The sequence below is a fragment of the Staurois parvus genome, unplaced genomic scaffold, assembly GCF_062004578.1.
Source record: "Staurois parvus isolate SC_StPar_1 unplaced genomic scaffold, SC_StPar_1.0 ptg000670l, whole genome shotgun sequence".
Lineage (NCBI taxonomy): Eukaryota > Metazoa > Chordata > Amphibia > Anura > Ranidae > Staurois > Staurois parvus.
This window is the reverse complement of record NW_028318466.1, coordinates 3564300-3588340: the sequence shown is the minus strand read 5'-3', so window position 1 is coordinate 3588340 and position 24041 is coordinate 3564300. Positions and strand designations below refer to the sequence as shown.

At 43.9% G+C, this 24041-nt stretch overlaps 2 protein-coding genes across 2 annotated transcripts in view; one reads left to right on the top strand and one right to left on the bottom strand.

Annotated features, from left to right (window-relative positions):
* Positions 1-1797: 1797 nt before the first annotated feature.
* On the bottom strand, positions 1798-21921 carry METTL6 (methyltransferase 6, tRNA N3-cytidine). Its single transcript, XM_089652071.1, has 6 exons — positions 21449-21921; positions 16488-16796; positions 6472-6606; positions 3730-3900; positions 3501-3642; positions 1798-2057 (listed from the first exon to the last, which is right to left on the bottom strand). The coding sequence occupies exons 2-6, from the start codon at positions 16785-16787 to the stop codon at positions 1909-1911; spliced, it is 897 nt and encodes a 298-aa protein (XP_089508197.1). The 5' UTR covers positions 16788-16796; positions 21449-21921; the 3' UTR covers positions 1798-1908.
* The window catches only part of EAF1 (ELL associated factor 1), a 41634-nt gene continuing 39292 nt past the window's right edge, over positions 21700-24041 (top strand). Inside the window, exon 1 of the mRNA XM_089652072.1 lies at positions 21700-21913. Within this exon, the coding sequence (XP_089508198.1) occupies positions 21808-21913 (106 nt within the window). The 5' untranslated portion in view covers positions 21700-21807. The remainder of the gene's footprint in view (positions 21914-24041) is intronic.

Here is a 24041-nt window from a genome sequence, read left to right as displayed (position 1 = left end):
AAAAATAAAACACCTGGATGTCTACCTCAGGAAACAGAATAATCAGGGCTATACATATTATAAGAGAATACAAACAAACAAAAAAAAAAAAATCACACACACACACGATCTGGCGGGACCTGTGTCTTTTCTCAACCTTACAAACTATGTAACAGTATAATCAGTGAAAGACCTTTTCTCATTGGAGAGGTAAGAAAGAAGAAGCACATCCCTGTCTAGCCATCTGTGCTGTTCTGTCTCAAAACCCAAAGATACAAACCACTGCAGTGCCAGAAGTTCAGAGACTGGAAGAGGACAGGCATCCATGCAGTGAAGATTTCTCCAGGATTCAGCTGTCTGCAGAACATGGGACATAAATCACTGTAATGAACTGACTAAGGGCTTGTTCACACTTGACTACATTTCTAACTCTTCAAAAACGCCCCTATAGCATTAGACAGGCATTAATGAGCTTTAGTATGGGTGTTTTACAAGCATTAAAAATGCTCCCTAAATGCCCTATGTGCGGTTTTGAGGTATTTTATAAGCATTGTACAAGCTTTAAAACTGCACCACAAATGCCTATAATAAACCAATGAAAATTAACGCATTGCAACCACACTGCAAAACGTCACACAAACGCCTGCCAGGGCGATTGAGGAGCGTCACCGTAGACTTGAATGTGAGGCGTTGAAAGGCTTCAAACTCCTCCTGACTCGACATGAGGCTTCAATTTTGAAGCTTTGTGACGCTAACGCTTAATGTTTTGATAGTGCTGTTCACATTATGTGCTAGTATCATTTGCATAGGTATTTGAGGAGCATTAAAAATGCCCCTCAAATGCCTGCTTTCAAAGCCAGTGTGAAATAGGCTTAGGGCTGATTTATTTATTTTTTTTTGTTTTAAGTAAAATTTGGCTTTAACTGTATGACACTTTTTTTTTTTTTTTTTTTTAAATGAGGTCTATTTATAAAAGGGTTTCACCCAACATTCAAACTTTATTAGATTCTGCTGAAGAAAATGCAATTCCTGGAAGAGTTATGTGAATCTTGTGTGACAGCATTTATAAATAAACTCTTAAGGATCTTTTGTAGGAGTTTGACTTCATTTATTCTACAAATAGATAATTATAAGCATAAGCCACAAGTAGTTAAAGAGGAACTTCACCCAAAAGGGGAATTTCTGCTGTTTCTCTCCCTCCTCTGTCAAAATTGGCATTTTTTTGGGGGGGGGAGGGGGAAATCAAGTACCTGGTTTTGACAGGTGCCCAACTCCCACTCTGACCACCTAGGCGATTGGAGTAGAGGTATGATCCCCCCTCATCTCCCCGCAGCCTTTTGAGACATGTCACAAGTCCAAAGAGGCATCTTGACCTTTCACAAGGCTCAGTGCAGATCGCTCATTAGCAGTGGTCAGCCAGCTGTGAAACCCCAAAAGAGTCACAGTTGGCTGCCCACAATTAAGCTGGGGACCAAAGAGAGCAGCACCAGAACCCTGGCCAGGTGAGTGGCTGTTTTTTTAAATATCAACAGCTTACGTTTTTGTAGCTGCTGACTTTTAATTTTTACACAGGGTACCAAAGAACCGCTTTAAAACGGAGATAAACATGGCTATATTTGTCCATCTATATCAAATTACTACCAAACATGCTGGGGTGTCAGCAAAACTCAACGACTAAATTAGATAAGAATGTACTCAGATCCATGAACCAGTCATGTTTTGGCCTTAACTGTTGATTGCTAATTGTCTGTTAATAAGAACAAAACAATTTTATTATAAAATATTAAATATACAACGTGGTACACTTCAGGACACGGCTCAGTAAATAATACATTCATTTAATAATTTTTGAATAAAATAAAAAAATATTTATATATTTATAAAAAATCATTTTATAAATCAAGGATTAAAAGCCACATGCAAATAAACTTAAAGCATCTGCAGAGGTTTATAAAATTTGCTCTGAACAAAGACTCTTGGTACACATAGGCCCTCTTTCTTGTTCACAGTCTCTCGTAGGACATACTCATTGGAAACTTCTTTATACCCCGCTGTTGTAAAGAGACACTGCAAATACTCTGTAGAAAAAGGAAATAATTAATTACGGCTAAACTCCAGGCAGATATAAAGTACAGTATCAGTAATCAAGGCTATTTTTTTCTTCTTTAATTTCAGCAGTGTAAGCAACTAATTTTTTTCTCTTGAATTAACCCTCTTGCAGCCTACTGTGCATCACAGCTTACCCCGAGGAAGGAAAAAGCAGCACAAGTAGCCAGCCGTGTGTTCTACAGTGCAAACAGCATGCTGACAAGAGGAAGGAGCAGAGTGTCAGAAAGATTTGCTCATAAGTCTGTTGCTTCTCTATGTTAAGACCCTAGATTGGGTTGTTTATTTGGATGTGCTTGTATGCAATCTTGTATGCTTTTGTCATTTTCCTTTAATTAAAATTTAATATGGAAACAAAAAAAAAAAAAAAGACTGCTGCTTCTGATTTCCCTGTCCACTTGTAGGGTTAGGGTGGTAAAGAAACATGTAAGTGAAAGTAAAACTAGAGCAGAGAAAGATCAGGTCCCCTTCCTTGTCAGACAGGGCTGTGTTGTGTGGCAGAACTGTTAGCAAAGCCGCTCTCATATGTATTTAGCTGTCTGCCTGGAGATCAGTATTAAGGTGGTAGAAACTATTTCTTGTGCTAATGGCTTCTGCACAAAACTCAGCTTAGAGCAAACTATATGTTCTTATGTTCCCTATTACATCTCTAACCTTTAAATGCCTTATTTACATTTATATTTTACATGCATTCCTATTTAATCAGTATGGTTACTTGAGGTTCATTTCAATTAAAATTACAAGCATGTCTGCACTGATAACATTTGCACATTACATATATAAAATATATCTCAACATATAGAGGCTCTCTATGTTCTCTCTATATCAGGGACACCAAATCAATCAGACCTGTATCTAGGTGGCGGATACAGACAGTCTGCAGATCAGCAGTGGACTCACTGCAGGCATGGCTATAGAGAACCTATCCCTAATGTATCTGTCTGGATCATGAGAGCTGAAGTATACTTCTCTCTTAGGCAGGCTGTACACGGAGCACATTTTTTTTCTTGCACCACAGAATGTTGACAGGGGAATCCCTCCTGCCAAGCTATTGTATTCTTCTGGTGAGTGCGGGGGGTGGGGGAAGCAGTCCCCACTGGGAGAAGACAGTGATTATTTCTAGCAGCTTTACCAGCCTTTAGCTATAATCACATGTAAAATCCGGCAGGCTGCTTGAATACAAGATGATCGATTGATAAACTTGGGTACATTCAGCCTGCCCATACAGGGTTCGAATCTTGGCCGGTTCCTGCTGAACTGAGATTCAAACCATCTATGGCCAGTTTTAGGAATAGAGTTCCATGCATTAACAGAGACTGAGGTCTTTACACTAATAGAACTTGATGGATGGATGGATCATGGATGCATTTTACTAACAGGGTAGCATTAAAACCCTAAATAAATAGATGGTTCACCTGTTGTGAAAAAGTAAGATCGCGTCCCATCTTGTCTTACATAGAAGTTTTCCGCAAGCTTACTTTCTGGTTTGAAGCGTATCATGGCATGATCATGCATCCCATAGTCCCTGAACAAAACACAGCCACCTGGTTTCAGCACCTGCAAGAAGAATGTTCCTTAGTTTGGATGTATACAAAAGTGTACATGACATTTTAAGACGTTGCATATTTTAAAAATACAATATACCTTGTAAATATTGCCAATAGCAAGATGCATTTTATCTGGATGGACAGCAGATAGGACAAAGATTAAGGTGGCGACATCCACACTTTCTGCAGGTATGTTCTCTGTTAAATTGTCCTTGGTCAGATCACACTGGAAGGCTTTGCAGGTATTTGTATTGTAAGATGGATTTTGCTAAGAATACAAGAGAGACTATATCTTAAAAAAACATGTGCAAAGTCTGAATGAACATGTTTGTTCTAACATGGATATTTTTACCTTCTGGAAATGCATGCAGCAGAAAATTTAAAAAAGGGCAATGCAAGCAAGAAAGAAGAATGTAGTTTCTAAACAGTATTGATCTTCACGGTTTCATTTGCCTTGGGTTTTGGTGGCTTGGCTCACACCCTGGGCCTTGGACATTCTTCTACCACCCCGGCATTGAAAGTTCCTCCCCATCTGGTGTCAAGCCAGCAATACAGTTTACGGAGTTTTGAAAAAAAAAAAGGGAGGTCCTGCAAACTTTCTAAAATAAGAGATTGGGTTTGGTACTTTGGGGTGAGAATATTAGGTAAATTACACTTATCATCCTTTTTATTCAAAGGCAACAATGCAAAGTTATTTGAGTTGCAATTAAACAAATGAAGTGTAAGAATCATTGTAAGCTACATTGGTAGGTACTAGATTAATATGCAGTGCAATCAGTGCAGAACTACTTGTGAAACTTGTAAAAAGCTAAAGTGGCATCTGCTGACACTTTCTGAGATGTGTGAGAGTACATACACCACACACACACACAGTTTTCCACATTATTGGTAGGCCAAAATCACGAAGATGCTGACTCAAGCTGTTAACATGCAACAGAGTTTCTTCTAAATCAGGGATGTCCAACCTTTTGACCTTCCTGGGGCACATTGGAAGAAGAGCAATAGTCTTGGTCTGCACATAAAATACACTAACAATAAGGATAGCTGAAGAGCAGAAAAATCGGGCAGATCACATGTTAACGATTACGGATATTGATATTGTACCTATCGTCATTTTGTCCTTAGGACACATTCCTTGATATGCCTCAAACTTGTCTGCATGTTTTTGCATATACCGTATTTTTCGCTCCATAAGACGCACTTTTTTCCCCCCAAAAAAGGGGGGAAAACGTCAGTGCGTCTTATGGAGCGAATATGGAGCGGCCGGTCCGGTATTTCCACTGCTGCCGTGTCAGAATACCGGGCCGGTCGCTCAGCTCTGCAGCAGGACCTTACCTGTTCCTCGGTCCAGCGCTGTGCAGTCTTCCTGCGCCGGCTTTTTTAGTGTAGGATCTCAGCTTGACAGCCGGGTGCCCAGTGTGCATGTGCGAGAAGCGCTGCACTTTGTGAATGATACGGCGTCTTCTGGGACACATGACAGGTCCCAGAAGGCGTCGGACCAATCACAAAGCACAGCGCTTCTCACGCATGCGCACTGGGCACCCGGCTGTCAGCCGGGTGCCCACACTAAAGGGAGGACAACTCAGCGGAAGTGGGAGCGGGTACCTGTCAAATTCAGGTACCCGCTCCCCCTCCCTCCCCAAAGGTCAGCAGTCTCTTAGTCATCTCCTGTACTGTGCGCAGTCTCTGGTCATCCCCTGTACTGTCCGCAGTCTCTGGTCATCTCCTGTACTATGTCCGCAGTCTCTGGTCATCCCCTGTACTGTCCGCAGTCTCTGGTCATCTCCTGTTACTATGTCCGCAGTCTCTGGTCATCCCCTGTACTGTGTCCGCAGTCTCTGGTCATCCCCTGTACTGTGTCCGCAGTCTCTGGTCATCCCCTGTACTGTGTCCGCAGTCTCTGGCCATTCCCTGTACTGTGTCCGCAGTCTCTGGCCATTCCCTGTACTGTGTCCGCAGTCTCTGGCCATTCCCTGTACTGTGTCCGCAGTCTCTGGTCATCCCCTGTACTGTGTCCGCAGTCTCTGGTCATCCCCTGTACTGTGTCCGCAGTCTCTGGTCATCCCCTGTACTGTGTCCGCAGTCTCTGGTCATCCCCTGTACTGTGTCCGCAGTCTCTGGTCATCCCCTGTACTGTGTCCGCAGTCTCTGGTCATCCCCTGTACTGTGTCCGCAGTCCATTGGTTCAGAATATTTTTTTTCTTGTTTTCTGCCTCTAAAACCTAGATGCGTCTTATGGTCAGGTGCGTCTTATGGAGTGAAAAATACGGTAATGCCTTTTCAAATGGTAGTCTAAAACTGCCACAAATTCCCTACAAATTAAGCACAGTGCCTTAACATTTGCCTTGACAAATAGTGGTTCACTGTTCAATTTTCCTTGAATAATTTTCCTTCATCTGCAACTTTTCTTGATTTGTGATGTGGAAGCCATGCTAGAATTAAAAAATAAAATGATATAGATAAAGGGGATTGGATTTCAACTATGTACCTGCTATGTGGGGAGGTAGAGGGAAAGTTGTGGGGCCCATCCCAGCACCCCCCTAGACCCAGCCATGCTGCATTTACTTGCCTGGCCCTATAAAGAGTCCCTGCATTCAATGCTGCCTGCGGCTGCTATTACACACATGGCATCACATGAGACATGAATGGGCCTAATTTGTCCATGATGGGAGCCATGGCTGCTATATATGCATAGCATCCCTCCAGGCATTTCCCAGGTCACATTGCTCAACACTCTTGGGCCGCATGTGGCCCATGGGCTGGACAGCCCTGTTCTAAATAAAGAATAGCAACAAGACTATTAGAACAAACAATACTGGGAAATACCATGAATACATACCTTCACAAACTGCACAGCTCTAGGAGAAAAGTCGCAAGCATATACAAACAGACGTGGATCCTCTTCTAGGAGAGGAAACAAACAGTTACCCACACCACAGCCAGCTTCTAGGATAGTTAGCGTTTGGCTCTCAAACTGGAATAAAAAAAAAAACAACAAAAAACAAGCCACATAGTAGTGAAATATAATAGGATATAATATATGGGATGAAGCATAACAAGCACTGGAAAATTGGTATAAGGAATAACATTTGTGATATTGTCGCATCCCACTTGTGTGTCAGACAATAGGCTGCATTTTCCAAAATGTGAAAAAGTAGAACTTTGTTATTCTACAGAAGTCATTCAGATTCTATATATCTTTTAAAGGATGTAGGTTTGGAAATTATAAGAAGGTGAATGAGATGTCATAACGCTTACAAGTATAGCTTGTAAGGTGGTTTACATGTACTGCATACGCATGTAAATGGCATGTTAGAAACATGTACACACACACTCTGAGACAAAGATAAATCAGTTCAGAACTTTTTCCACCTTTAATGTGACCTATAAACTGTACAACTCAATTGAAAAACAAACTGAAATCTTTTGGGGGGGGTAAGGAAACCAAAAAATTAAAATAATGTGGTTGCATAAGTGTGCACACCCTCTTATAACTGGGGATGTAGCTGTGTTCAGAATTAAGCAATCACATTCAAAATCATGTTAAATAGGAGTCAGTACACACCTGCTATCATTTAAAGTGCCTCTGATTAACCCCAAATAAAGTTCAGCTGTTTTAGTAGGTCTTTCATGACATTTTCTTAGTCATATCCTACAGCAAACGCCATGGTCCACAGAGAGCTTCCAAAGCATCAAAGAGATCTCATTGTTAAAAAGGTATGTCAGGAGAAGGGTACAAAAGAATTTCCAAGGCATTACATATATCATGAAACACAGTGCAGTCATCATCAAGTGGCGAAAATATGGCGCAACAGTGACATTACCAAGAACTGGAAGTCCCTCCAAAAGTGAAGAAAAGACGAGACAAAAACTGGTCTGGGAGGCTGCCAAGAGGCCTATAGCAACATATTATAGGAGTTGCAGGAATATCTGGCAAGTACTGGCTGTGTGATACATGTGACAACAATCTCCCATATTCTTCATATGTCTGGGCTATGGGGTAGAGTGGCAAGACGGAAGCCTTTTCTTACGAAGAAAACATCCAAGCCCGGCTAAATTTTGCAAAAAACACATCTGAAGTCTCCCAAAAGCATGTGGGAAAATGTGTTATGGTCTGATGAAACCAAGATGGAACTTTTTGACCATAATTCCAAAAGATATGTTTGGTACAAAAACAACACTGCATATCACCAAAAGAACACCATACCCACAGTGAAGCATGGTGGTGGCAGCATCATGCTTTTGGGCTGTTTTTCTTCAGCTGGAACTGGGGCCTTAGTCAAGGTAGAGGGAGTTATGAACAGTTCCAAATACCAGTCAATATTGGCACAAAACCTTCAGGCTTCTGCTAGAAAGCTGAACATGAAGAGGAACGTCATCTTTCAGCATGACAATGACCCAAAGCATACATCCAAATCAACAAACGAATGGCTTCACCAGAAGAGGATTCAAGTTTAGGAATGGCCAAGCCAGAGCCCAGACCTGAATCCCATCGGAAATCTGTGGGGTGATCTGAAGACGCCTGTGCACAGGAGATGACCTCACAATCTGACAGATTTGGAGTGTTTTTGCAGGGAAGAGTGGGCAAATATTGCCAAGTCAAGATGTGCCATGCTGATAGACTCATACCCAAAAGGACTGAGTGCTGTAATAAAATCAAAAGGTGCTTCAACAAAGTATTAGTTTAAGGGTGTGCACACTTATGCAACTATATTATTTTAGTTTTTTATTTTTACTTCCCTTCGCCTAAAAGATTTCAGTTTGTTGCTCAACTGAGTTGTACAGTTTATAGGTCACATTAAATGTGGAAAAAGTTCTGAAATTATTTATTTTTCTAATTATTTTTACATCACAGAAACCTGACATTTAAAAAGGGGTTTGTAGACTTTTTATATCCACTGTACATACACACTGCTCCAAAAAAATTAAAGGAACACATTTTTAATCAGAGTATAGCATCAAGACAATTAAACTTCTGGGCTATTGATCCGGTCAGTTAAGTAGCAGAGGGGGTTGTTAATCAGTTTTAGCTGCTTTGGTGTTAATTAGCAACAGGTGCACTAGAAGGGCAACCATGAGACAACCCCCAAAACAGGAATGGTTTTACAGATGCAGGCCACTGACATTTTGTTTCCCTACTCACCTTTCTGACTGTTTTTCAGTAGTTTTGCATTTGGCTAGGGTCAGTGTCACTACTGGTAGCATGAGGTGATACCTGGACCCTACAGAGGTTGCACAGGCAGTCCAACTCCTCCAAGATGGCACATCAATACATGCCATTGCCAGAAGGTGTGCTGTGTCTCCCAGCACAGTCTCAAAAGCATGGAGGAGATTCCAAGAGATAGGCAGTTACTCTAGTAGAGCTGGTCGGGGCCGTAGAAGGTCCTTAACCCATCAGCAGGACTGGTATCTGCTCCTTTGTGCAAAGGAAGAACAGGATGAGCATTACCAAAGCCCCACAAAATGACCTCCAGCAGGCCACTGGTGTGAATGTCTCTGACCAAAAAAATCAGAAACAGACTTCATGAGGGTGGCCTGTGGGCCCGACGTCCTCTAGTGGGCCCTGTGCTCACTGCCCAGCACTATAGAAGAAAAATCACCATGCAAGTTCACTGCCATTAGCTAAAGAAGTAGAAAGCAAAACTGGGGTGATTGTTTCCTATGACACAATACGGTGTACACTGCAGAGAAAATGGCATGCATGGGTGTCATCTACAAAAGAAGCCTTTTCTAAAGCCCATGCACAAAAAAGCCTGCCTAGAATTTGCCAGGGCCCATGTTGAAAAAGAAGAAGACTACTGGAATGCTGTACTCTGGAATGAGGAGACCAAGGTAAATGCTGATGGCTTAAAAACTGTATGGCGTCGCAAAGGTGAGGAGTACAAAGAAAAATGCATGCTGCCTACAATAAAACATGGTGGTGCCAGTGTCCTTCTGTGGGGCTGCACGAGTGCTGCTGGTGTTGGGGAGCTGCATTTCATTGATGGTATCATGAATTCACAGATGTACTGCTCTATATTGAAAGAGAAGATGCTACCATCACTCCGTGCCCTTGGTTGTCGTGCACTTTTCCAACATGACAATGATCCCAAGCACAAATCTAAGGCCACTGTTGCATTTCTGAAGAAGAACAGGGTGAAAGTGATTCAGTGGCCAAGTATGTCTCCTGATCTGAACCCAACTGAATAACCTATGGGGAAGTCTGAAGAAACAAGTTGAGCATCACTCTCCATCCAGCAACCAGGCTCTAACAAAAGAGGTCTTCTTGAAGAATGGAAAAAGATTGATGTTGCAATATGTCGCCAACTTGTTAATTTCATGCCTTGGTGCTGTCCTTACAAATCTTGGAGGTCATACAAAATACTAGATGGAGTAGTTTTTGTTGTGGTGTGTATTAATTTTTGCATCAACTAATTTGAGTAAAAATATGGAGACGAGGAAAGGTATGCGTTTTTTACAATCATATAACTAAGCAGGGCTGACAACACATGCTTAGGAATTTAGAGCGGTGTTGGAAAGGCGGAAAGGAAAGGGGAAAGGAAGAAACATACTATATTTCTGGCAGATCAATAGTTATTTTGTGTACTTGCAGCTTCTTCAAATGGATAAATCATGGGGAAATGTGTATACATTCCAGACATTTAAAATAATGGCCCCACGGTAATGGCCGCATTTCCTTGACCCATTACAACAGCCATTGTTTCTTATCTTGAATATCAGTGAATTCTTTGCCCGCAGTTCTGTGCTGGTAAAGATCTGTACAAATTAATGTATGTTGATACCTACCGCACAATTTGTGTGTAATTTAGTTATATTGTCTGTATATATAAAGAACAGATAACCATTTTTTTTTCATTTTGAGCAAACACCTGCCCTCTTAACACCCACTCATAGGCAGTCGAACTCTGGTGCCCGACACCTGGCACAAGGGCCACATGTGGCCTGCTGACTCTCTCTATGCTGCTCGCCACTTCCTGTGCAGGAACTATCACCTGTTGGGACAATCTCTGACTTTCTGCAACTGGCACTATAATGAGGCAGAGTGTCATCAGGATGCAAGGTGCTGGGATGCTCTCTGCATTGGGCCTGTAAGTAAACATTACCACTGACGACGAACAGAGGTTTTAAACAGCACTGCCACTGACCACCAAGCTGGGCGAGGGGGATAACAGCATTGCCACTGACTACTAAAGAAGGTGGTGGTGGTGGTTGTGGGTGGGAGTTAACAGCACTGCCACATACCATTACAACCCATTCATTTTGAGTAGGCTGCTTAACCCAACACAATGTACCGTTGTAGTGCGGGGCCCTCTGGAAGTGTTGGGGCTGCACTTGCGACAGTGTCATTTTAAATTAAATTATTTTTAATTTGTAACTGTTATCACCCTTGCTGTATACTATCCGTATAAAGTAGCTTGTTTCCCAATTCAGTCTTTGAAAAAAGTGTCACCTAGTGACCAACTGTATGTGGCACAAAAATGAGCTCAAATGTTGAACCTGCTAAACTATCATTATATGAGAATTCCATATTTACTATGACTTTAAATAGGTTGTTTGGGCCAAGCTGTACAGTATTATTGTAGCATTCTGCAGCAGTACGTGTAACTTCCAGTCTTGTTGTCGGAACTAAATGAAGTTGACCTTCTCTGCCTCAGACTTGCATTTTTATCAATGAATACAAGGCTTTCTTTGATTGTATTTTAGGTAGGCAGAGCCTTGTTGTCATCACGTACAGGTTATTAACCCCATTTCATGTGGTGATGGCAAGCATGCAACAGCAGATTGAGAGATCCTGCTGGAACAGGGAGTCAGATAAGTAAAACAGCCTCGTCTGCACCCATCTAGACCAGTGGTTCTTAACCTTGTTGGAGGTACTGACCCCCACCAGTTTCATATGCGCATTCACCGAACCCTTCTTAATTGGAAAAATAAAATATGATTTTTCAAATTCAAAACATAGGTATATATTTATACATAGGTGCACAAAATGAACAAAACCATTAAGAACAAAGAACAAAACCATTAAAACATGATTTTCACACAAAAACATAATAATGAATATTTACTGCTCGAATCATATGAGTCGGGTGTGGGTCTTCACCTCCGCCGAACCCGCGAGACTGACTCACCGAACCCCTGGGGTTCAATCGAACCCAGGTTAAGAACCACTGATCTAGACTTCCTCGCAGTGTGGGGGCCCTCATTGCAAGCAGATTTATTTTGTTGTGCCCAGATTTCAGCTTTAATACCCTAAGCTCACTGAAAGTTGGCTGAATGAGGCTAGTTGTCATTCAACCAAAAATACAAGTAGCATGTGATCCCTGAACAGGCGAGTCTGCATGGGACAACACTGGAGAGGGGGTGAATATAGCAGCTGTAGCCACTTTATTTTTAGAGGCTGCCAGGGGGGAAAAAAAAATTTTTTTTTTTCCATTCTTAAAAAAATGGAACTAACCCCTTCTATCCTTTTCAGCCATGGAAGCTGGCATTTTAGCCTCTGCTTGATCAGCAACTGCCATAGGTATACCCCTGAGGACGTGCGGTCGCATGAAACATGTTGGGAGCCTATATTGCTGACGTCGCGCCGCTGCTACCGAGGAGCGGCAGCCATCTTGGTATTTGATTCTACAATTTATTTACTCCATGTGAATGTTTTCTTACTACTGTGATTTAAGCTCATCAATAAATTCTGCACTATATAAGCACTTTGTGGCTCCTGTGGTTGAGCTGATTCCCCCCAGGATTAGATGACACCTGCCCCAACTGATGGATGGAGGGAGCTGCAGGAGTAAATCCGAAGCTGTCATGATACTGCCTTGGAAATTCGCTTTTAACGAATTTCTCCTTACCGTGAGTACTCGCAGTTGGATGCGCAGCAATCCCTCATAAAGCTGTGCGAATCTCACTTACCGCGACTGCAGCTAAACTCCACGATTCCTGCGCCTCCAACTGGTTTAGCCATCTCGAGATGTGGGTAAAATGGAGCTCCAGCTACCTAGGAATGATCACACGACACTCTCAGGTTGCTTTTGGAATTCACATAGAGCGCGTCTGTATCCTCAGCCTCTTGTTTTATTACCAGTACACACACGCCCCCCCACGCGGGGGGGGGGGGTCAGGTCAATCCCCTCCCACAGAACAATGCATGGGGAGTGTCTATACACAGAATGTACATCCTGATTGGAGCATAGCCTTTCCTTTTATCTATACTGGAAACTAGTTCTCCCCTCCCCCTTTCCCCGGTGAGCTCTCTGAGGAAAGTAAACTTCCCCCTATCCTATCAGCTCCTAGCAGTATGTCCATTCTCTGTACAAGCATCCCCTAGATTAAACAGTGTCAGTCTGTATCTGAATGGGCCCGATACGATCTTTATTAAACACATCCATCCAGATACAGTTCAGGTCGGTAATGACTTGTAAGATATACATGAGCCTACACACAGAGTTTGCACTGCTTGGCGCCTGGCGATACGAAGTCCATGTGGTACTATGCTGCTGATATGTGGATACAGGCCCGCGGCCTACCGCCGGCGGCATTCGCATCGAATGCCGTGGTGGTATACACGCCGGTCTATTAGCGCAGATCTGCCATCTCATCCATTACCGAGCTGAGTACTGTAATACATACATTGTAAATGCGCATGGCCCAATTGCATGGCCCAATTTCCATGACAATACCCCCAGATGTGTGATATCAACAGATGCGCTGATTTACTTGCAGTCTGGTGACTGTACATCCATCCGAAGCGGTGGATTCTCTTCATTCATAACCGCACGTTTGCACTTGCACACTTGGATAAAGGACATTAGCAGTTTTCACTGCCTGCTGTAAAATATTTGTGATCGTCACGGACTCTCAGTGATTTATTTGATTGCACTATTCACGCACTTGTTTGCACTATATACAGTCAGGTCCATAAATATTGGGACATCGACACAATTCTAACATTTTTGGCTCTATACACCACCACAATGGATTTGAAATGAAACAAACAAGATGTGCTTTAACTGCAGACTGTCAGCTTTAATTTGAGGGTATTTACATCCAAATCAGGTGAACGGTGTAGGAATTACAACAGTTTACATATGTGCCTCCCACTTATTAAGGGACCAAAAGTAATGGGACAATTGGCTTCTCAGCCGTTCCATGGCCAGGTGTGTTATTTCCTCATTATCCCAATTACAATGAGCAGATAAAAGGTCCAGAGTTCATTTCAAGTGTGCTATTTGCATTTAGAATCTGTTGCTGTCAACTCTGAAGATGAGATCCAAAGAGCTGTCACTATCAGTGAAGCAAGCCATCGTTAGGCTCAAAAAACAAAACAAACCCATCAGAGAGATAGCAAAAACATTAGGCATGGCCAAAACAACTGTTTGGAACATTCTTAAAAAGAAGGAACGCACCGGTGAACTCAGCAACACCAAAAGACCCGGAAGACCATGGAAAACAACTGTGGTGGATGACCGAAGAATTCTTTCCCTGGTGAAGAAAACACCCTTCACAACAGTTGGCCAGATCAAGAACACTCTCCAGGAGGTAGGTGTATGTGTGTCAAAGTCAATAATCAAGAGAAGACTTCACCAGAGTCAATACAGAGGGTTCACCACAAGATGGAAACCATTGGTGAGCCTCAAAAACAGGAAGGCCAGATTAGAGTTTGCCAAACGACATCTAAAAAAGCCTTCACAGTTCTGGAACAACATCCTATGGACAGATGAGACCAAGATCAACTTGTACCAGAGTGATGGGAAGAGAAGAGTATGGAGAAGGAAAGGAACTGCTCATGATCCTAAGCATACCACCTCATCAGTGAAGCATGGTGGTGGTAGTGTCATGGCGTGGGCATGTATGGCTGCCAATGGAACTGGTTCTCTTGTATTTATTGATGATGTGACTGCTGACAAAAGCTGTAGGATGAATTCTGAAGTGTTTCGGGCAATATTATCTGCTCATATTCAGCCAAATGCTTCAGAACTCATTGGACGCCGCTTCACAGTGCAGATGGACAATGACCCAAAGCATACTGCAAAAGCAACCAAGGAGTTTTTTAAGGGAAAAAAGTGGAATGTTATGCAATGGCCAAGTCAATCACCTGACCTGAATCCAATTGAGCATGCATTTCACTTGCTGAAGACAAAACTGAAGGGAAAATGCCCCAAGAACAAGCAGGAACTGAAGACAGTTGCAGTAGAGGCCTGGCAGAGCATCACCAGGGATGAAATCCAGCGTCTGGTGATGTCTATGCGTTCCAGACTTCAGGCTGTAATTGACTGCAAAGGATTTGCAACCAAGTATTAAAAAGTGAAAGTTTGATTTATGATTATTATTGTGTCCCATTACTTTTGGTCCCTTAATAAGTGGGAGGCACATATGCAAACTGTTGTAATTCCTACACCGTTCACCTGATTTGGATGTAAATACCCTCAAATTAAAGCTGACAGTCTGCAGTTAAAGCACATCTTGTTCGTTTCATTTCAAATCCATTGTGGTGGTGTATAGAGCCAAAAATGTTAGAACTGTGTCGATGTCCCAATATTTATGGACCTGACTGTATATATATATTCAAGTATGATATAAGATATTTATGTTTCATGAGTTTACAGTGCTGCACGTTTATGATAACTGTTTTCTATGTGCCCTTGCAGAACATGTTCAGAAAAACTGACGTCTCTGCACCATGGTATGAACAAGCCCTAAAGTGATTCTAAAAAGGCGCAATTTTAATTTTTTTAAAAATAAAAAAACGTCATACTTACCTGCCCGTACATTGGTTTTGCACAGAGCAGCTTCAATCCTCCTCTTCTCAGATCCCGTTGGCGCTTCTGACCCCTCCCCCCCCAGCCAAGTGCCCCCACAAAAAGCCGCTTGCTATGGAGGCACTCTAGTGCTGGCTGCTGAGCCAGCTGTGTGTCCACTGACACACAGCATGACTCGCCCTCACCCGCTCTCTCCCCTCACTGCCTGTGATTGACAACAGCAGGAGCCAATAGTTCCCGCTACTGATTCTCTGTCCAATAAGGCGAGAGAGAAAGACTGCTCTCGTGCACATCGCTTGATCAAGATTGGGTTCAGGTAAATATTTAAGGGGGCTAGCGAGTAAACTGCAAGCAAAATGTTTTTTACCTTAATGCAGAAAATCACTTCAGCTTTAATTACAGGCGAAAAAAGTTGGGTCATCAACCTGGCTGTACAAAATTACAAATCTTTGCCAAGTGACTCAGTACTCATAAATGCATTTTTTGTATTTTGTGGTTGGCCTGGAGTTCAACTTCACCGACAATGAACTGAATCAGAATATTATGCCCAACATAAACCTTAAATCGATGCCACACTTGCACAAAGAGTTATTAACAGAAATGGTACAGCCTTTCGCACACACTGGAAAACACCATCATCTGTTGTCTATGCCCATTCAATGCTTTTCTTAGCTCAGATTTTTTCGTAGTATATTCCTACACACATGCACCTTTACTAGTCTGTAAGTTCGCTCTGCTACTTCCTAAGCCAGCATTACTGCACTCTTGGTCACTTCACTGAACAGAAGTAATGATGGTGATTCACTATACGAGGAGACTGAAAGCTATAGGATGACATAGAACACTGATTTGCCAGTTAAAAGCTAAATCAGGAACTGTATGTGTCCCTTGTCTGTCCACGCAAACAATGTGTGTAAATCACAAGACTGGCTGTACAAAATTACAGGTAAAACAGTATACTTCCTCAAGTTTTGCTTTAACAGCCACAGTGCTGGTAGGGGCACATCCATTTGTGGATGAATAACGGGCTGAAAGATTCCCTGTCCATTGAACAAATTCTATAGTGAAACTAAAACTGAATTGAAAGAGCTGTTCTTACCTCCCTGCAGGCTTTGAGTTCCTCAAACTCCCTTGTTGTCCAATGTCTGTCCTTAAAAAAGTTTGTGCTATTTCTTTTGTAGAACAAGTCCCAGTTCTTCTGTGCATCTGTTTCTAGTTTCAGTTGCTTAAACTCGGATACCAGAACTCTATTGTTTTTTAGCTTTTGTGCCACTTCAGGGCTAACGTTTATCACTTGGTCAGCTTTCTTCTGAAATGGTGCCTCTGCTGTAGAAGGTATTTCACAGATAGAGCCATTCTTTTCTGCAGAGTTATCCCTGTCCAAGGCACAGGAATCCATCCTAAACAACTACAGTGTGGAAACATAAAAGAAAAACAAACCAGGATCACAATATTTTTCTAAATGCAATTTTTTTAAACAACAGATCACAAATAACATTTTCAACAAAAGACACACACCTCCAGTCTCCAGCCGTTGATATGACAACACAAAGTCCCTCCCCTCTTCTCCCATAGGTTGATTCATAAGATCTTTGGATCTTATAGTGGGTTTAGGTTTAATGGTGGGGTTGGTTGAAGTATATTATTAAAGGTTTAGTGTTGAACCAATGATTAGAATAGGCTTTGAGCCATTGACTTGTTATTAATTGTGAAAGGAATCTCATGGCGTGGGAGCAAAGGATGACAGTGAGTTAATTTACCTATCAGGGTGAATCAACCTATGGGAGAAGAGGGGAGGGACTTTGTGTTGTCATATAAACGGCTGGAGACTGCAGGTGTCTTGAGAATGCCCTGTGGGAGGGGTGAAACGCGTCAACGCACTTCCGGTCTGCCGTCCTTACGTCCCGTGTCACTTCCTCGTGAGTGGAATGCACGCCGAGCGGTGCGTTCCAAGCGGCCATCTTGAATGTTTTTTGGAGCTGTATCCTGTCATCCTCTGCAGAAATATGCTCTGAGGTCTCTGATGTGAGGTTGTGGAAACTTTGGAGTATATGTTAGCTGATGCAGGCAATAAATCTATGCTTTTATTCATCCTTTGAAATGTGAGTGGTCTGGCATTTTATTAGCACTGCACAGGTAAATAGCAGTATTACACTATTCTATATATTTTTCTCCCTTGCACTGCTGTGGAGTTTAGTGAAAGGAGAAGGCAGGAGCGAGTGGAAGGAGAATCCTAATTCCTATATGGTGGAAAGGAGTCCTAGAGGCTATAATGGGGGTTTAGGATCCTTAAAATCCTAAAAAGGTGCATTACTCATCATCTGGTGAGTGCGGTTGATGTTGATTTTTCGATGGTGGAAGCACAATCTTTTTTGAAAAGTTTTTTTTAAAAACACACTATTCATGTGGGAGAAAGGACTTTTGTTTATTTAAGTTTTATATATTTTTTGGACACTTTAATATGAGTGAAATATAATATTTTCTTTCAAGGACATGTTATTTTATATTTACCGTATTTTTCGCTCCATAAGACGCATTTTTTCCCCCCAAAAAAGGGGGGAAAATGTCAGTGCGTCTTATGGAGCAAATATGGAGTGGCCAGTCCGGTATTTCCACCGCCGCCGTGTAAAAATACCGGGTCGGCCGCTCAGCTCTGCAGCGGGACCTTACCTGTTCCTCTATCCAAGTGGTGCGCTGTCTTCCCGGCTTCTGTAGTGTGGGCGCTCGGCTTGACAGCCGGGTGCCAAGTGCAAGAAGCGGTGCGCTTTGTGAATGGCAAGGCGGCACCTGGGACACATGACAGGTCCCAGAGGCCACCGGACCAATCACAAAGCGCAGCGCTTCTCGCTCATGCGCACTGGGCATCCGGCTGTCAAGCCGAGCACCCACACTACAGAAGCCGGGAAGACAGCGCGGCGCTGGATAGAGGAACAGGTAAGGTCCCGTTGCAAAGCGGACACTAACCAAAGAACAACTCTGCGGAAGTAAGAGCGGGTACCTGTCAAATTTAGGTACCCGCTCCCCACCCTCCCCAAAGGTCAGCAGTCGTCTCCTGCACTGTGCCCGCAGTCTCCGGTCGTCTCCTGCACTGTGCCCGCAGTCTCCGGTCGTCTCCTGCACTGTGCCCGCAGTCTCCGGTCGTCTCCTGCACTGTGCCCGCAGTCTCCGGTCGTCTCCTGCACTGTGCCCGCAGTCTCCGGTCGTCTCCTGCACGGTGCCCGCAGTCTCCGGTCGTCTCCTGCACGGTGCCCGCAGTCTCCGGTCGTCTCCTGCACGGTGCCCGCAGTCTCCGGTCGTCTCCTGCACGGTGCCCGCAGTCTCCGGTCGTCTCCTGCACGGTGCCCGCAGTCTCCGGTCGTCTCCTGCACGGTGCCCGCAGTCTCCGGTCATCTCCTGCACGGTGCCCGCAGTCTCCGGTCATCTCCTGCACGGTGCCCGCAGTCTCCGGTCATCTCCTGCACTGTGTCCGCAGTCTCCGGTCATCTCCTGCACTGTGTCCGCAGTCTCCGGTCATCTCCTGCACTGTGTCCGCAGTCTCCGGTCATCTCCTGCACTGTGTCCGCAGTCTCCGGTCATCTCCTGCACTGTGTCCGCAGTCTCCGGTCATCTCCTGCACTGTGTCCGCAGTCTCCGGTCATCTCCTGCACTGTGTCCGCAGTCTCCGGTCATCTCCTGCACTGTGTCCGCAGTCTCCGGTCATCTCCTGCACTGTGTCCGCAGTCTCCGGTCATCTCCTGCACTGTGTCCGCAGTCTCCGGTCATCTCCTGCACTGTGTCCGCAGTCTCCGGTCATCCCCTGCACTGTGTCCACAGTCTCCGGTCATCCCCTGCACTGTGTCCACAGTCTCTGGTCATCTCCTGTACTATGTCTGCAGTCCATTGGTTCAGAATATTTTCCTGTTTTCTGCCTCTAAAACCTAGGCGCGTCTTATGGTCAGGTGCGTCTTATGGAGCGAAAAATACGGTATATTGATTTTTACACCATATGGCAATTATGTTATTCATTGAATGAGGGGGTTTTGATTTGTGCTGTTTATTTATATTCCCTTTACTAATTGGTTCATTATACCTGTGCGCAGCAGCAATCTATACCCTTAGAGGTTTTTTCCTGTGCACTGGGGTTTGTTATATACTTCTTGTATTCTAATGGCAGGGAAACTTCTTCTTGCTGTCAGAATACAATAGTGCAGCAGTAGCGATTCCCCTATTAACACTGAATGTGTAAATAGGGGAAATCGAGCAATTTTCTTTTCTGCAACCCAGTATTAATTTTTACATCAAATTTCGATTTAGTTTTAGTCATAGACTTTTTTAAATTTGTTTTAAAATTTTTATTCGACTGAAATATTCTACATTTTATTCAAACTAAAATCTCATGGGTTTAGTTAAATTGTAATGCATTACTTAAAGAAGAAATCTGGAAGAAATTATAACTTTTTCCATGCAGTGGGGCTGTGCCTGCACTGCATGGGTTAAATGCTCATTTTACTTTAAGGGGCTCAGAAAGCAAAGATATAGGGCTCTTTCACATGGACGTTCCGATCAGGTCCGCCTGCCCGTTTTTCAGGTGGGCACAATCGGAACCTCCATTCTCCTCCATGGATTGGCAGGTGTAAATGAACATGTGTCTGTTTACACCAGCCAACATTTGATCCGATAAAAAGGAACGGATAAGGATCCAATTACCCGGATGAAAACGGACCGAAAACCCCGAAAAACGGCCGACCAATTAACCCATTAACGGTGTGAAAATCGGCCGATTTTTTTTTTTCTGCTGAAAAATCGGCCAATTTTCGTCCCGTCTATAGCCTGCATTATTGTCCTGTTTACTGTTATCACCAGAACAGGAATAGAGAGTAAATCTTCCAATGGGGACACTAGTTCTGGTAACACACTGGTCTGTCTGTGTCCCTAATGGGGAAATTTACACTATTTGTCCTGGTGGTTATTGCGAAAAGTGAAGAAAGGTCACCAGAACAGGAAGAGAGGAGACATCTTCCAAGGGGGACACTAGTTCTGGTGACACACTGGTCTGTGTCCCCACTGGGAAAATTTACACTCTATTTGTCCTGATGATTATTGCGAAAAGTGAAGAAAGGTCATCAGAACAGGAAGAGAGGAGACATCTTCTAGATTGTAAGCTCGAAAGAGCAGGGCCCTTGACCCCTCATGTTTTGTTTTGTTACTGTATTGTCTCATGTTCTGTCCCCCACTATAATGTACAGCGCTGAGCAAACCTTTTAGCGCTATATAAATACTGTATAATAATAATCTTCCAATGGGGACACTAGTTCTGGTGATACACGGGTCTGTGTCCCCACTGGGAAAATTTACACTTTATTTGTCCTGGTGGTTATTGCGAAAAGTGAAGAAAGGTCACCAGAACAGGAAGAGAGGAGACATCTTCCAAGGGGGACACTAGTTCTGGTGACACACTGGTCTGTGTCCCCACTGGGAAAATTTACACTCTATTTGTCCTGGTGGTTATTGTGAAAAGTGAAGAAAAGTCACCAGAACAGGAAGAGAGGAGACATCTTCCAAGGGGGACACTAGTTCTGGTGATACACGGGTCTGTGTCCCCACTGGGAAAATTTACACTCTATTTGTCCTGGTGGTTATTGTGAAAAGTGAAGAAAAGTCACCAGAACAGGAAGAGAGGAGACATCTTCCAATGGGGACACTAGTTCTGATGACTACCAGGGATTCCCTCACTTTGAGAGATTTCCTCTCACTTCCTGTTTTGGCTATAAGACAGGAAGTGAAGGGAAATCCCCCCAATGGGACACAGATGGCAACAAATCCTTACAAGGATTGTAACACTCTATCCAAAGTGAAAAAAAAAGTTTTTCCTTCAGTTCTACTTTAACTAGTTCATATTCTATCTAAAACAAACAAACACTTTAGACATGCGCCAACAGGTTGTAGATTATGGAAAAGGGGCCACGGAAGGAACATACAAACTCCATGCAGACGTGTCTCTGGGGATTAACCCTAAGACAAGACTGCTAACCATATCCTTCATATCCCCCCAAACATTTATATACCAACAAATAGTCATACCTAGATTCCCACAACACTGTTACAAAGCAGCATGGCACTGAGCTCGTTAACAGGTGAGAAGACAAGGACCAGTCTTCAGAACCCGGGCCTGCTCCTGGAATCAACGACAGCTTACAGGACTACTATACCTATCATCACACAGCTCTCCCCAACGAAGCACATTCATCAAGGGAACCATTAACCACATGTTCTGTTCCCTCCGGAATATTATTCATACTGTACAGTCCGTACGTCACTGGGGTAACTGCGGAGTGCAGACCAATGGGAAAGCCGAGGCTGCGCATGCTCGCCGGAGATAGAGAGTGTAGCTTGTGACGTGAATATTTGCATATCGCTCGGTATATACAGAATCCGTAAGAATGAACGGGACGCCCCCACCGCCGCCTTTAGACCGGGAGGAGCACACTCTGAGACTAGGAGAAAGCTTCGAGAAAAGGCCGCGCTCCTCCTTCCACACAGTACGATGTGAGTACCGGGGAGTGACGTGGGCGGCTTAGACCAATCCCAGGCCGTGTTTACTGATTGACGTCATGTCTTCTTATAATGACCGCTGAAATGTCCAACATGATAGGGAGCCAAGCTTAGCCTTCCTGTTGTGTCCGTAGTTGACAACTAGCCTATGATAGCCTTCCGTCTATGACATGTCCATAGGTGACAATGTGCCGATCTCAGCCTTCCATCTATGAGATGTCCATAGATGACAATGAGCCGATCTCAGCCTTCCGTCTATGACATGTCCATAGGTGACAATGAGCCGATCTCAGCCTTCCGTCTATGACATGTCCATAGATGACAATGAGCCGATCTCAGCCTTCCGTCTATGAGATGTCCATAGGTGACAATGTGCCGATCTCAGCCTTCTATCTATGAGATGTCCATAGGTGACAATGTGCCGATCTCAGCCTTCCGTCTATGACATGTCCATAGATGACAATGTGCCGATCTCAGCCTTCCATCTATGACATGTCCATAGATGACAATGAGCCGATCTCAGCCTTCCGTCTATGACATGTCCATAGGTGACAATGAGCCGATCTCAGCCTTCCGTCTATGACATGTCCATAGGTGACAATGTGCCGATCTCAGCCTTCCGTCTATGACATGTCCATAGATGACAATGAGCCGATCTCAGCCTTCCGTCTATGACATGTCCATAGGTGACAATGAGCCGATCTCAGCCTTCCGTCTATGACATGTCCATAGGTGACAATGTGCCGATCTCAGCCTTCCGTCTATGACATGTCCATAGGTGACAGTGTGCCGATCTCAGCCTTCCGTCTATGACATGTCCATAGGTGACAGTGTGCCGATCTCAGCCTTCCGTCTATGACATGTCCATAGGTGACAATGTGCCGATCTCAGCCTTCCGTCTATGACATGTCCATAGGTGACAGTGTGCCGATCTCAGCCTTCCGTCTATGAGATGTCCATAGGTGACAATGTGCCGATCTCAGCCTTCCGTCTATGAGATGTCCATAGGTGACAGTGTGCCGATCTCAGCCTTCCGTCTATGAGATGTCCATAGGTGACAATGTGCCGATCTCAGCCTTCCGTCTATGAGATGTCCATAGGTGACAATGTGCCGATCTCAGCCTTCCATCTATGAGATGTCCATAGGTGACAGTGTGCCGATCTCAGCCTTCCGTCTATGACATGTCCATAGATGACAATGTGCCGATCTCAGCCTTCCATCTATGACATGTCCATAGATGACAATGTGCCGATCTCAGCCTTCCGTCTATGACATGTCCATAGGTGACAATGTGCCGATCTCAGCCTTCCATCTATGACATGTCCATAGGTGACAATGAGCCTATGATAGCCTTCCGTCTATGACATGTCCATAGGTGACAATGTGCCGATCTCAGCCTTCCATCTATGAGATGTCCATAGGTGACAATGTGCCGATCTCAGCCTTCCGTCTATGACATGTCCATAGGTGACAATGTGCCGATCTCAGCCTTCCGTCTATGAGATGTCCATAGATGACAATGAGCCTATGATAGCCTTCCGTCTATGACATGTCCATAGGTGACAATGTGCCGATCTCAGCCTTCCATCTATGAGATGTCCATAGATGACAATGAGCCTATGATAGCCTTCCGTCTATGACATGTCCATAGGTGACAATGTGCCGATCTCAGCCTTCCGTCTATGACATGTCCATAGGTGACAATGTGCCGATTTCAGCCTTCCATCTATGAGATGTCCATAGGTGACAATGTGCCGATCTCAGCCTTCCATCTATGACATGTCCATAGGTGACAGTGTGCCGATCTCAGCCTTCCATCTATGAGATGTCCATAGGTGACAATGTGCCGATTTCAGCCTTCCATCTATGAGATGTCCATAAGTGACAATGTGCCGATCTCAGCCTTCCGTCTATGACATTATTATTATTATTATTATACAGTATTTATAAAGCGCCAATAGTTCACTCAGCGCTGTACATTACAAAGGGGGACAGAACATGTGACAGAACAATACCAATACAATGCAAAACATGAGGGGATCGAGGGCCCTGCTCTTTCGAGCTTACAATCTAGAAGGGATGGGATAGTGGTACAGGAGGAGATAGCTGTGGGGGATGGAG